The sequence below is a fragment of the Stomoxys calcitrans genome, chromosome 1 (assembly GCF_963082655.1).
Source record: "Stomoxys calcitrans chromosome 1, idStoCalc2.1, whole genome shotgun sequence".
NCBI lineage: Eukaryota > Metazoa > Arthropoda > Insecta > Diptera > Muscidae > Stomoxys > Stomoxys calcitrans.
Genome location: NC_081552.1, coordinates 44,356,834 through 44,372,911, shown reverse-complemented (window position 1 = coordinate 44,372,911; position 16,078 = coordinate 44,356,834). Strand labels below are relative to the sequence as shown.

Genomic DNA, 16,078 nt, shown 5'->3' with positions numbered 1-16,078 from the left:
GAGCTGTATCGGGCTATAGACCGATTCAGACCATAATAAACACGTCGAAGAAAATTTCAGGCAAATCGGATAATAATTGCGACCTCTAGAGGCTCAAGAAGTCAATACCCAAGATCGGTTTATATGGTAGCTATATCAGGTTATGGACCGATTTGAACCATACTTGGCACAGTTGTTGGGTATCATAACAAAACACGTCGTGCAAAATTTCATTCCAATCGGACAAGAATTGCGCCCTCTAGAGACCCAAGAAGTCAAGACCCAAGATCGGTTTATATGACAGCTATATCAGGTTATGAACCGATTTGAACCATACTTGGCACAGTTGTTGGATATCATAACAAAACACGTCGTGTAAAATTTCATTCCAATCGGATAAGAATTGCGCCCTCTAGAGGCTCAAGAAGTCAAGACCCAAGATCGGTTTATATGACAGCTATATCAGGTTATGGACCGATTTGAACCATACTTGGAACAGTTGTTGGATATCATACCAAAACACGTCGTGCAAAATTTCATTCCAATCGGATAAGAATTGCGCACTCTAGAGGCTTAAGAAGTCAAGACCCAAGATCGGTTTATATGGCAGCTATATCAAAACATGGACCGATATGACCCATTTACAATCCCAACCAACCTACACTAATAAGAAGTATTTGTGCAAAATTTCAAACGGCTAGCTTTACTCCTTCGAAAGTTAGCGTGCTTTCGACAGACAGACGTACGGACATGGCTAGATCGACATAAAATGTCGCGACGATCAAGAATATATATACTTTATGGGGTCTCAGACGAATATTTCGAGTAGTTACAGACAGAATGACGAAATTAGTATACCCCCTATCCTATGGTGGAGGGTATAAAAAAAAAATACATAAATAATAAAAACACAGTATATGAGAAAAACTTCCCGTTAACAAAAAACCAAGCAACATAGAAAAAAAAAAATGTTTTCAAAATTTTTTAATGAAAAGACCAGGCTATATTTTGGAAAAAAAAAAAACATATATATATACCCTTTTGAAGAACTATTTATTTGGTGTATCAATCCGAAACCAGAATTTTTATAAAAATGGAAAAGTGTAAATCAAGCCAAACTTACTGAGAAAGAATGGAATCTTAATGAATGGAATCTTAAGAAGCCAACGAAAATGCCAGAAACTGATGATGAGCAAAATGGAAACTTTTTTTAAGTAAATCTTAAAATTATATGTGTTATCATAAAACAAGTAAAAGCGTGCTAAGTTCGGCCGGGCCGAATCTAATATACCCTCCACCATGGATCGCATTTGTCGAGTCCTTTTCCCGGCATCTCTTCTTAGGCAAAAAGGATATAAGAAAAGATTTGCTCTGCTATATCAAGATATAGTCCGGTTTGGACCACAATTAAATTATATGTTGGAGACCTGTGTAAAATGTCAGCCAATTCGAATAAGAATTGCGCCCATTGGGGGCTCAAGAAGTAAAATAGAGAGAACGATTTATATGGGATCTGTATCGGGCTATAGACCGATTCAGACCATAATAAACACGTTTGTTGATGGTCATGAGAGGATCCGTCGTACAAAATTTCAGGCATATCGGATAATAATTGTGACCTCTAGGGGTCAAGAAGTCAAGATCCCAGATCGGTTTATATGGCAGCTATATCAGGTTATTAACCGATTTGAACCTTATTTGACACAGTTGTTGAAAGTAAAAATAAAATACGTCATGCAAAATTTCATTCAAATCGGATAAGAATTGTGCCCTCTAGAGGCTCAAGAAGTCAAGACCCAAGATCGGTTTATATGGTAGCTATATCAGGTTATGGACCGATTTGAACCATACTTGGCACAGTTGTTGGGTATCATAACAAAACACGTCGTGCGAAATTCCATTCCAATCAGATAAGAATTGCGCACTCTAGAGGCTCAAGAAGTCAAGACCCAAGATCGGTTCATATGGCAGCTATATCAGGTTATAGACCGATTTGAACCATACTTGGCACAGTTGTTGGATATAATAACAAAACACGTCGTGCAAAATTTCATTCAGATTGGATAAGAATTGCGCACGCTAGAGGCTCAAGAAGTCAAGACCCAAGATCGGTTTATATGGCAGCTATATCAGGTTATGGACCGATTTGAACTATACTTGACACAGTTGTTGGATATCATAGCAAAACACGTCGTGCAAAATTTTATCGCAATCGGATAAGAATTGCGCACTCTAGAGGCTCAAGAAGTCAAGACCCAAGATCGGTTTATATGGCAGCTATATCAGGTTATGGACCGATTTGAACTATACTTGGCACAGTTGTTGGATATCATAGCAAAACACGTTGTGCAAAATTTCATCCCTATCGGATAAGAATTGCGCACTCTAGATTCTCAAGAAGTCAAGACCCAAGATCGGTTTATATGGCAGCTATATCAAAACATGGACCGATATGGCCCATTTACAATACCAACCGACCTACACTAATAAGAAGTATTTTTGCAAAATTTCAAGCGGCTAGCTTTACTCCTTCGGAAGTTAGCGTGCTTTCGACAGACAGACGGACGGACGGACGGACGGACGGACGGACGGACGGACGGACAGACGGACGGACATGGCTAGATCGACATAAAATGTCGCGACGATCAAGAATATATATACTTTATGGGGTCTCAGACGAATATTTCGAGTAGTTACAAACAGAATGACGAAATTAGTATACCCCCCATCTTATGGTGGAGGGTATAAAAAAAACTAAATTATATCGTTTATATAATTAAGACTACGATATATTGGGTTGCCCAAAAAGTAATTGTCGGTAATATAGTAGTAATATAGTCGGCGTTGACAAATTTTTCCAACGGCTTGTGACTCTGTAATTGCATTCTTTCTTCTGTCAGTTATCAGCTGTTACTTTTAGCTTGCTTTAGAAAAAAAGTGCGCGAAATTTTGTTTACATTTGTTTGTTTGGCGTCAATTTTAAAATGGCTACCACATGTATTGAAAGAAATTCATTTAACAAACCGAAGAATCAACGCTTGTGATATGCACCTTAAACGCAATGAATTCGATCCGTTTTTAAAACGAATCATAACTGGAGATGAAAAATAGATTGTTTACAACAACTTTAGTCGAAAACGATCATGGTCCAAGCATGGTGAACCAGCTCAAACCACTTCAAAGGCTGCTATCCACCAAAAGAAGGTTATGCTGTTTGTTTGGTGGGATTGGAAGGGTGTGGTATATTTTGAGCTGCTTCCAAGGAACCAAACGATTAATTCGGATGTTTACTGTCAACAATTGGACAAATTGAATACAGCCATCAAGGAGAAGCGACCAGAATTGATCAATCGTAAAGGTGTCATATTCCACCAGGACAACGCTAGACCGCACACATCTTTGGTCACTCGCCAAAAACTGAGTGAGCTTGGCTGGGAACTTTTGATGCATCCACCATATAGCCCTGACCTTGCACCATCAGACTACCATTTATTTCGATCTTTGCAGAACTCCTTAAATGGTAAAACTTTCGGCAATGATGAGGCTATAAAATCGCACTTGGTTCAGTTTTTTTGCAGATAAAGGCCAGAAGTTCTATGAGCGCGGAATACTAAATTTGCCAGGAAGATGGCAAAAGGTTATCGAACAAAATGGCAATTATATATTTGATTAAAGTTCATTCTAAGTTTTATTAAAAATGCATTTATAACTTTCTTTTAAAAAATCCGCAATTACTTTTTAGGCAACCCAATATATGCAAATATTGCACTTATTACTTTTTTCATTAAGAACACTTTTTTTTCGCTTATCTTAAAAAAGAAAAGATCTCTCAGAAAAGAAGCGTTGTTTTTCGATTTCAGGTTTTTTTTGTATTTCTATACGTACATAGTTGTCACCAAAGTTAAAATAGGACAATTTAAATTCGATTTTTATTATATAGAAGTATTAGAAATAGATATCAAAAATGGAATTTGAGGCTCCGTCTATCGTTGTGAATCCAGTTAGATCTATTGAAGCATTACCTGAATTTTCTGGAGAGATTGTTGACTTATAAACATTTTTGGGTCTAATAGATAGGGTGTCAAAATGTCACAACTTTTATTTGGCGATTTAATAAAAATTAAATTGAAAGGAAAAACACGAGAATCACGCTCAGACATGGTCTGAAAAGTCAAACAAGGATGTATTATTTGACGAAATGAGTGCAGTATCCTTTAAAACGACTACGATCGATTTTTATAATGAAATAAAAGCTAAACTTAGAAGTAGACCGCGATTTCTATGGGAATTGGACAAAGAATGGAGAAGATTGTTCAAAGTAATAATAGATCCGCCCTGGGCATTTTTAGGAAAAAAAATTCCTGAGCCAATGAGGACCATACTTGTATGTAGATGCCATCGACATCCTTTTTAAGGCAGGTTATGCCAATTATGGGAAGTCAGCCAAAACGAACGAGTCAAATTGTCACCGAAGATCACATGAATATAACTAAATTCCCAAATCTGGAAATGATGCCCGAAAAAATTGGTATTGCTCTAGGCCTAGACGTGGGAACGCCATTGATAATGTTGGAAATCCTAATTTAAACCAGTATAGGTATAATATTAGGTTGCCCAAAAAGTAATTGCGGATTTTTCATATAGTCGGCGTTGACAAATTTTTTCACAGCTTTTGACTCTGTAATTGCATTCTTTCTTCTGTCAGTTATCAGCTGTGACTTTTAGCTTGCTTTAGAAAAAAAGTGTTAAAAAAGTATATTTGATTAAAGTTCATTCTAAGTTTTATAAAAACATTTACTTTCTTTTAAAAAATCCGCAATTACTTTTTGGGCAACCCAATAGTTACAATAACATTAGTCGGAACCCAGTACAATTGCAGTCAAATACGTACAGGATCCATGATAACAGTTTTTTGTCAAATTATCCACCTTATACAAACCAGATTAACCGAAACAGAATACCTGATAACAGATTTTTCCCAAATCAGCCGCCACATGCAAGTCAAGGTAATTACCACAGGACCAATGAAAACAAATTTTTGATTTTATTTTTCTTTATTCAAAGGACCGATAGGTTGTCATAACAAAGATAAATTAGCGTCATTTACTGGCTGTTTTCTGAATCCAATTGTAAACATCCAGTAGATGGCGTTAATTTAAATGTTAATGCTACTCTCTTGGAGTGGCTTAACATTGGTCATAATGAGGTAGTTGTCTATAAAAGGCTATTTGCAAATTTTGCTCAGGAACAGGAGATAACTTCTTACTTATTTTAAGCTCAATGATAAGGGGCCTCCATTTTATAGCCGAGTTCGAACGGCGTGCCGCAGTGCGACACTTCTTTGGAGAGAAGTTTTACATGGCATAGTACCTCACAAATGTTGCCAGCCAGAAAACCAACGCTGAAAATTTTTTCTGATGTTCTTGCCAGGATTCGAACGCATGCGTTCAGCGTAATAGATGGACAAGCTAATCTCTGCGCTAAAGGCTATTTGACTACCTTGCACTTGCTAGGAAACTAAGGTCCCTTACTGATGAACTCCCTATTCAATCACACTGAGCGTCACAACTTTGGAGGTATGACGACCTACATTTATTTGTGTCCCCAAACCACACAGTGAACTATTAGGTCATTATAATTGATCCACTGTTTTTGGGTGAGGTAGTCCGCTAGGTATATTAGCACAATAACGATTTAAGATTCGCAGTCCACAACCTTATACCTTTATTTTAACCCCATATTGTCGTGATTGGTGCATGCAGCCGTTTGGTGAATGCAGTGCATGCAGCCGTTTGTGCGCAACACCCCATCTACCACTTGAGCACAAATTTGAATGACGCCCTCCACTCAAAAATATCTATCACTTGATCCCCCATTGTTTTAATGGGTCAAATAACCTAGTGGAGGCAATTTAATGGCACATATCATTTAATTAGTAATCGGCTCCCAAATACCATCCATTTGAGTCTCATATAGCTATGATCGAGTAATAATACAATTTGGGCTGCTTTTTGGGGGTGGGCGACCCCTAATCACTTGGACCTCATTTTTTATATCATATTCGTATTCTATTCTCGAATATCTTTCATTTGAGTTCTATGTTGATATGTACGTCCTAATTCTCCCCCAAATTTGGGGTTGGACGACCATTTGGGTACTTGAACCCAATTTTCAATACCATATTAGTATTCTACTCTCCAATATCTTTCATTTGATACCCATATTGTCCCTATCGGTCCTCTTTTGATTTTGGGTGGTGTTTTTGGTGTAACGGGAAAGGGTCCGCTCCTTCCAATATAAACAAATTATAAAGCCTATACCTTTTTTCCCGACCATATTCGTAATCTAGAAAATCGGTTCACCCGTTTAAGAGTCCATACGGAATAAACAAATTTACAAACCCACAAACATACAAACATTTTTGCTTCCTGATTATGTGGGGTATTTTTCATATGGATTCAACATGTGGGTGCTTGAGTAAGGGAGAGGATGGGAGAGTAACATTTGAAAACAAGTAAGAGCGTGCTAAGTTCGGCCGGGACGAATCTTATATACCCTCCACCATGGTCGCATCTGTCGAGTTCTTTGCGCAGTATCTGGTTTTAGACAAACAAAGTATAATGAACAAGTAAAAGCGTGCTAAGTTCGGCCGGGCCGAATCTTATATACCCCACACCATGGATCATATTTGTCGAGTTCTTTTCCCGGCATCTCTTCTTAGGCAAAAAAGGAAATAAAGAAAGATTTGCTCTGCTATTAGAGCGATATCAAGATATGGTCCGGTTTGGACCACAATTAAATTATATGTTGGAGACCTGTGTAAAATGTCAGCCAATTCGAATAAGAATTGCGCCCTTTGTGGGCTCAAGAAGTAAAATAGAGAGATCGATTTATATGGGAGCTTTATCGGGCTATAGACCGATTCAGACCATAATAAACAGGTATGTTAATGGTCATGAGAGAATACGTCGTACAAAATTTCATGCAAATCGGATAATAATTGCGACCTCTAGAGGCTCAAGAAGTCAAGATCCCAGATCGGTTTATATGGCTGCTATATCAGGTTATGAACCAACTTGTACTTTATTTGACATAGTTGTTGAAAGTAACAACAAAAAACGTCTTGCGAAATTTCAGCCAAATCGGATAGAAATTGCGCCCTCTAGAAGCTCAAGAAGTCAAGTCCCCAGATCTGTTTATATGACAGCTATATCAGGTTATGAACCGATTTGAACCATATTTGGCACAGTTGTTGGATATCATAACAAAATACTACGTGCCAAAATTCATTCAAATTGGATAAGAATTACGCACTCTAGAGGCTCAAGAAGTCAAGACCCCAGATCGGTTTATATGGCAGCTATATCAGGTTATGGACCGATTTGAACCATATTTGGTACAGTTGTTGGATATCATAACAAAATATTATGTGCCAAAATTCATTCAAATTGGATAAGAATTGCGCCCTCTAGAGGCTCAAGAAGTCAAGACTCAAGATCGGTTTATATGACAGCTATATCAGGTTATGGCCCGATTTGTACCATACTTGGCACAGTTGTTGGATATCATAACACGTCGTGCAAAATTTCATTCCAATCGGATGAGAATTGCGCCCTCTAGAGGCTCAAGAAATCAAGACCCTAGATCGGTTTGTATGGCAGCTATATCAAAACATGGACCGATTTGGCCCATTTACAATCCCAACCGACCTACACTAATAAGAAGTATTTGTGCAAAATTTCAAACGGCTAGCTCTACTCCTTCAAAAGTTAGCGTGCTTTCGACAGACAGACGGACGGACGACGGGACGGACGGACGGACATGGCTAGTTCGACTTAAAATGTCACGGCGATCAAGAATATATATATTTACTTTATGGGGTCTTAGACGCATATTTCGGGGTGTTACAAACAGAATGATAAAATTAGTATACCCCTATCCTTTGGTGGAGGGTATAAAAAGATCCCACATGTATATATTGTACATAGATAAAGAATTTGAACTTCGCACATAGACTGGTTGGTGGCACTTGTGAAGATAGATAAATGAGAATTATCTAAGTACATGCCGCAAGCAGAATTCTGCTTTCAATGGCATATAGTTTGCGTAGTTTGTATTTTCTAAATATGCATTTATTATTATTTTATATCATTGAGTTTAAAATTGTAACGGGCAGTACTCATTGATTTGTGAGAAGTTTGGCCCAGTTCCTTAATGGAATGTTCATGGCCAAAATTTGCATTTGCATTGCATTTTTTATTCCCTTGAAGGAAATTGTGGGGTAATGCACGTAAATAGGGTTTCGGCAGTCTTAGCTTCCAATATGTGCATTTTGCTTTCATTTATATGAGCAGAGCTGCTTGCTTTGAAGAAAAATAAAATATGGTTGCCCAGAAAGTATTTGCGGATTTTTCATATAGTCGGCGTTGACAAATTTTTTCACAGCTTGTGACTCTGTAACTGCATTCTTTCTTCTGTCAGTTATCAGCTGTTACTTTAAGCTTGCTTTAGAAAAAAAGTTTAAAAAAAGTATATTTGATTAAAGTTCATTCTAAGTTTTATTAAAAATGCATTTACTTTCTTTTAAAAAATCCGCAATTATTTTTTGGGCAACCCAATAATTACCGACACCTATAAGCTTGACATTTGCCGCCAAATTTTGAGAGCACAAAAACTTCTCTCCTATTTCAATCCTCTTGGGTATACAATGCTATTAATATAATTTTTTTCGAAACTATTTAAAGACCCACCTGCCTTTATTTAAAAAAAAAGAGTCTTGGGCCAAGAGAAAATCAAGACTAGAGAAAGATAGAGAGAGCATATGGTTTAAGTTGCCGATCTTAATCGAATTAAATACGTCATTTTATTAACATTCACCACTGCATGTCGATTACGTCTAGTCAACTCGTAGTCAGTTGTTCGTCAGTTCTTAAAGAGAATTCATTCGCAGTGGTCGCACTAATCTTCCAAGCGGAAGTCGAGTCGCGTCTAGTTGAACGTTTGTGTGGTGCTATCAAAAGCAAACAAAAAGTACAAAAGAATAAAATCTAAATCAAACTATTGAATAGAAAAGAAACACGCGGAGCCATAAATAATAGCTTAGAGCAAAGATCCGAATTAAAGATTATATGAGTTTGGAAAATTGTGTTTAAAGTGTGATTTTGTGTGTGTGTGTGTTTTTTTTTTTGATAAATCGTAGAAAAAGAAGAACAGACTTAACGCCCGCAAAAAATATGGTACCATTATTGATATTCATTGCCATCATTGTGTGTTATGTAGCTTTTATGCTATGGCAGTCAATGAGAAGACCCAACAATTATCCTCCAGGTAAGTTGAAATGTTTCATAAGCAGATGAAGTGTTAACATTTGAGGGGTATATAAGCAAGTCGTTAGTTTAAATTTTGAGATAAATGAAATTGCAACGAGGTTTTGTTTTTACAAAATTGTATTTGAAAATCAAATTTTTATACCCTCCACCATAAGATGAGGGGTATACTAATTTCGTCATTCTGTTTGTAACTACTCGAAATATTCGTCTGAGACCCCATAAAGTATATATATTCTTGATCGTCGTGACATTTCATGTCGATCTAGCCATGTCCGTCTGTCCGTCCGTCCGTCTGTCTGTCGAAAGCACGCTAACTTCCGAAGGAGTAAAGCTAGCCGCTTGATATTTTGCACAAATACTTCTTATTAGTGTAGGTCGGTTGGTATTGTAAATGGGCCATATCGGTCCATGTTTTGATATAGCTGTCATATAAACCGATCTTGGGTCTAGACCTCTTGAGCCTCTAGAGGGCGCAATTCTTATCCGATTTGAATGAATTTTGGCACGACGTGTTTTGTTATAATATCCAACAACTGTGCCAAGTATGGTTCAAATCGGTTCATAACCTGATATAGCTGCCATATAAACCGATCTTGGGTCTTGACTTCTTGAGCCTCTGGAGGGCGCAATTCTTATCCGATTTGAATGAATTTTGGCCCGACGGGTTTTGTTATGATATCCAACAACTGTGCTAAGTATGGTTCAAATCGGTCCATAACCTTATATAGATGTCATATAAACCGATCTTGGGTCTTGACTTCTTGAGCCTCTAGAGTGCGCAATTCTTATACGATTTGAATGAAATTTCGCACGACGTGTTTTGTCATGATATCCAACATCTGTGCCAAGAATGGTTCAAATCGGTTCAGAACCTGATATAGCTGCCATATAACCGATCTTGGGTCTTGACTTCTTGACCCTCTAGAGTGCGCTATTCTTATCCGATTGGAATGAATTTTGGCCCGACGTGTTTTGTTATAATATCCAACAACTGTGCCAAGTATGATTTAAATCGGTTCATAACCTGATATAGCTGTCATATAAACCGATCTGGGATCTTGACTTCTTGAGCCTCTAGAGGTCGCAATTATTATACGATTTGCCTGAAATATTGTACGACGGATTCTCTCATGACCGTCAACATACGTGTTTATTATGGTCTGAATCGGTCTATAGCCCGATAAAGCTCCCATATAAATCGATCTCTCTATTTTACTTCTTGAGCCCCTAAAGGGCGCAATTCTTATTCGAATTGACTGGCATTTTACACAGGTCTCCAACATATAATTTAATTGTGGTCCAAACCGGACCATATCTTGATATCGCTCTAATAGCAAAGCAAATCTTTTCTTATATCCTTTTTTGCCTAAGAAGAGATGCCGTGAAAAGAACTCGACAAATGCGATCCATGGTGGAGGGTACATAAGATTCGGCCCGGCCGAACTTTGCACTCTTTTACTTGTTTTATGTTATTAATTTCGATTGGAGGCCACCGTAGCGTAGAGGTTAGCATATCCTCCTGGTTTCAAATACTGGCGAAAACATTCAATAAATTTTTCATTGGTTTCGCTATATAGACCGATCTCCAGACATAAAGTCTTGAGGTAATAAATGGGACATTTTTATCCGATTTCGATGAAATTGGCACAGTGAGTTTTGGTAGACCGTTACCCATTTTTGTGAAGTGTGGTCCAGATCGGAGCATATTTGGATATAGCTGCTCTATGCACCGACCGTCCGATCCCCGATATAGGGTATTAAGGCCATCAAAGATCCATTTATTAACCGATTTCGAGAAAAAATGGCACAGTAAGATCTAGTAGACCCCTTCATATATTTATTGAATGTAGTACAGATCGGACCAAATTTGGATATAGCTGCCATATATACCGACCTTCCGCTTTAAAGTATGGGCTCATAACAGGAGCATTTGGCACAGTGAGTTTTGGTAGACCCCTACACATTTATGTGATCGGATCATATTTGGATATAGCTCACATATAGACTTATCTCTAGATATAGTGTATTAAGACTATAAAAGAAGCATTTTTGCATCCGATTTCGATGAAATTAAGCACATTGATTTCTTTGAAATTATCACAGATTGTTGAGAGTGGTCCGGAAGGAGCAATAGGCTATATAATTTTTTGATATCGCAAGTGGGGCGGACCTTTCCCCTTACCCCAAAAGTACCACCCAAAAATAAAATTGGACCGATCGGGACAATAAGGGACTCAAATGAAAGGTATTCGGGAGTTGGGTCCAAGTACCTAGGGGATGCCCCTACCCCAAGACCCCACAAAAATATTTAAGGACAACTACTACATCATGATCAATGTTACAGGCGTTAAGCCACTCCAAGCGAGTAACAATAACTTTAGAGCCCTCTACTGGCTGTTTGTGATTGAATCTGAATAAAAACTCCAACAGGAACAATGATAGGTCAGAGTGGTCAAAGTTTATGACAACCTATGGTTGTAAAAAAAATATATAAAAAAAATTTTTATGGAATTAATAATTAAAAGAAAAAATCTGTAGAATTGAAATGTCAAATTTTTTATAGGCTAACAACGGGTCACAAACTTTTCGCTTGGTGTAAATAAAGGCGCAGCCGAACGGGGCGGACGCAGCTAATCCATTTTATAAAAATGAATTGTTGCGCTTTGTTTGTTAGTTTATTTATCTGTTCGGTATAGACTCAAAAACGGCTGAACCGATTTTCATGAAATTTTCAGAGATGGTAGAGTTTGAGCTTCAAGTGAAAATAGAGTGCTCCATTTGTTGATATTCGAAGGGGGCGGACCCTAACCTTTACCCCCATTTTCAAAAATGCCGGATCTCGGAGATGGATTAGGCGAAATTTTGCATGCCACCTTATGGTACCCCAAAAACTCGAAAATTGGTATACAATTGTGGGGTCAAATAACCTGGGGGACGCCCAATCATAAAATCCACCCGAACGGACATGTTTACCGATTGGGACAATATGGGTATCAAATGAAATGTATTAAAGAGTTGAGTACGAACTTGGCATAAAAATGTTAACCTAAATGTCGGGGGGTTCACCGACCCCCAAAAACACCACCCAACAGAACACTTTTACCGCTTTGGGCAATACGGGTATCAAATGAAAGGTATTTAAAAATAGAGTGCAATTCTGACATAAAAATTTATTCCTTAGCAGGTGAGGGGCCTCCACACCCCCCAATACCCCCAGCAGAACATGTATTTACCGATTGGGAAAATATGGATATCAAATGTAAGAGTAAAAAGCTGATGTCTTACCGACCGTAGCAATATTAGGCTCAAGTAAAAGGTATTTGGGAGTAGAGCACTAATATGACCCCCAAACAGGACTTATTTCCTGACCGTGCCAGTATAGGGCTCAGACAAAACAAGTAAAAGCGTGCTAACTTCAGCCGGGCCGAATTTTGGTTACCTAACACCATGGATTTCGCTAAAATTTTACTCTTATTAACTGAGTTTGTATTTAAATTATTTTGGTCTCAAGAAGTCATATCGGGATATCGGTACTTAGGGGAGCCTATATAACCATATTGACCGATTCGGATAAAACTTGGTATGGATGTTGTAAGTCATAAGATATGTTTTTGGGCCAAATTTCTTCCAAATCAGGTGAAAATTTAGGCTTCTTAGGGCTCCAGAAGTCAAATCCGGGGATCGGTTTATATGGGGGCTTTATCCAAATCTGAATCGATATGGCCATTTTGCAATCCCCAACGACCTACGTCAATTAGAAATATTTTAAGTGGCCAGCTTTACGTGTTCGACCGCTGCGTGATTTGGACAGGCGGACGGACGGACATGGCTAGATCGACTCAGAGTGTCAAGACGATCCCGAATGTGTGTAAATCGACTCAGAGTGTCAAGACGATCCCGAATGCTTTATTTGTAACACCTCGGAATATTGATCTCGTAAATGGAATGACTAGATAATTATAGCCCTATACTATGGTGGTGGGTATAATAAGAGAGTGAAAAAAGGCACAGCGGACCGTGCCCTGTCCAGCTAGTCTTCTATCTATCTATATATATAAAAATGAAATTGTTCTTGTTTGTTTGTATGTTTGTTTATTGTTTCTATGGGTTTTAAAATTTGTTTGTTCCGTATAGATTCAAAAACGGCTAAACCGATTACTTTGAAATGTTCACAGATTATGGGGAGTGGTCCGGAAGGAGTAACGGTAGGGGGCGGTCCTTACCCTAAAAGTACGACCCCAAAATAAAAGTGAACCGATCGAGACAATATGGGATTCAAATGAAAGGTATTCAGGAATATACTACGAATTTCATTAAAAATTGGATCGAAGTAAATGGGGGGGTGGGGGTGGCCTCCCCGACCTCAAAACCCCCTAAAATAGGTTTATTTGACGATAATGACAATATGGGACTCGAATGAAAGGTATTCGGGAGTAGATTACGAAAATGGCCAGGAAGGAGGAAAAGGCTTTTTAGTTTGTTGATATTGGAAGGGGTCGAACTATCCCCTTTTTCCCCAAAAACACCACTTAAAACCAAAAGTGGACCGATAGGGACAATATGGGTATCAAATAAAAGGAGTCGGCATCAAATAAAAGGAGCTATATGAACCTCAAATTAAAGGTATTTGGTAGCAGATTACGAATATGACATTCAACTTTGTGTGGATTAAACATATGACATTAAACATATGATTTACCTCCTAAAGTCGCCTCCAATAGTTTATTTGACCCATTAAAACAATGGGGGATCAAGTGATAGATATTTTTAAGTGGAGTGCGTTATTTAAATTTGTGCTCCAGTGGCAGCTGGAGTGAGGCGTACCCATCAATTGTGACAATATGGGGTTCAATGCAAAGTATAAGGTTGTGGACTGCGAAAATGATATCTTTATTCTGCCATACCCCCAAAGTTATGACGTTCAGTGTGATAGGAGCAGCTGCAAACCTTAAGTCAAGGTGGCCGCCATTTTTAGCTCATCGACAAGGAGCCTTCTTTCTCTAGACAAATCCAAACAACGTGTTGCTGGGCATTATTTTCATGTTCGAAAGTTTTACATACTAAGAACTGTCGCCATCGCACCTTATAAAAAGACCGGCAAATTAGTTCTTTACCACTGCGAATCGTTTAATATGACAATTTGATTTGATTAAAAAAAAGACTAAATTATGACTATTCAACAGGTAGCCATAGAGTCAGTTATAGACAACTAATACATGATGATCAATGTTATAGGCGCTAAGCCGCTCCAGGCGAGTAGCAGCATAGACAAGGGAAATCTATAGACTCATAACATATGTTCAACTAAGCTCTAACAGATGGGAGGAATGTAAAATTCTCAGTCGTTTATATGTGATTGCGCAAGCATCCGGGGCGACATGAAACGGAGAACTTTTAAGTTATTTTATTAACATTTTGGGTATTAAAGTCTAAACCTTTCCCCTATCAATGCTGCACTAACATTTAAATAAGCGCCATCTATTCTGTATGCAAATAAATCAACTGAATGGAGACGCCACTACGAACAGAGAGAGGGCAGATTGGTAAAAATTTATCATGTAGCATTAATCTTTGTTATGGCAACCTATCGGTCCGTAAAATGAAGAAAAATAAAGTATAGGAATTTCGTCGTGGTTGTTTGCTGTATTATTTTTTAAATTTTCCACCCGAAGATAGGTGTTTCAGGTAGTTTAAGTGGCTATCTTTGCCATAGATAAAATTTATTTAGTAGAGTGCGAATATCCAAGTTTGTGTTAAACTGTTAGAAGGAAAGGCTCAACGAACGTACACAGAATCAGAACTTTTGGAGAGTAGGTTACGTTACAGAGGTGACATTTTTCTACGTCTTGAAATCGAAAGCTCAGTGGAGCGGGATGGATTGAAAATTAAGCTCAAAGATTAGAAGCCTCCTTTTTATAGTCGAGTCCAAGTGACATGCCGATAAGCACACGTTTTTTTTCGTTTTATCACTCGATTCGTTCGCTAAGTCATTGAAAACAGCTGATTTCATAAAGGGAAAATAGCTGTTTTCAATGACTTGGCGAACGAATCGAGCGACAACAAGTAAAAGCGTCAAAAGTTCGGCCGGGCCGAATCTTCCATACCCTCTACCATGGATCTCATTTGTCATTTTTTTGCCTGATATCTCTTTATAGGCAAACAAAGAATAATGGATATAAATTGCAAAGCTATTGGAGCTATTTCAGGTTATCAACCAATTCGGAACATGCTCAGTTTGGCTGTTGGAGACCATAATAGATGTCATTGGGCAAAATGTCAGCTAAAATTGGATAAGAATTGAAAGGAATAGTGGCTTAAGAATTAAAATCACGAGATCGGTTCATAAGGAAGCTATATCAGGTTATGGACCAAATCAGACCATATTTGGCACGTATGTGGAAGGTCATAGGAGAAGTCATTAAAATAGTGTTTAGCCAAATCGCATAAGAATTGCGCCCTCTAAAAGCTCAAAGAGTCAAATTAGGAAATCGGTTTATGTGGGAGCTATATCAAGTTTAACACCGGTTCAAGGAGGTCAAGATCCAAAATCGGTTTATATGGCAGCTATATCAAAATATAGACCAATATGACTCATTTGAAATACCAACTAACCTACACTAATAGGAAGTATTTGCGCAAAATTTCATGCGCCTATCTGTATCCCTTCGAAAGTTAGCATGCTTTCGACAGATGAACGGACCGATATGGCTAAATCGACTTAGAATGTCAAGACGATCAAAACTATACATATATACTTTGTTGGGTCTGAG

At 38.1% G+C, this 16,078-nt stretch overlaps 1 protein-coding gene across 1 annotated transcript in view; it reads left to right on the top strand.

Moving 5' to 3' along the window:
* Nucleotides 1–8,896: 8,896 nt before the first annotated feature.
* Nucleotides 8,897–16,078, top strand: part of LOC106087372 (probable cytochrome P450 305a1) — a 46,811-nt gene continuing 39,629 nt past the window's right edge. The window contains exon 1 of the mRNA XM_059360244.1: nt 8,897–9,306. Within this exon, the coding sequence (XP_059216227.1) occupies nt 9,213–9,306 (94 nt within the window). The 5' untranslated portion in view covers nt 8,897–9,212. The remainder of the gene's footprint in view (nt 9,307–16,078) is intronic.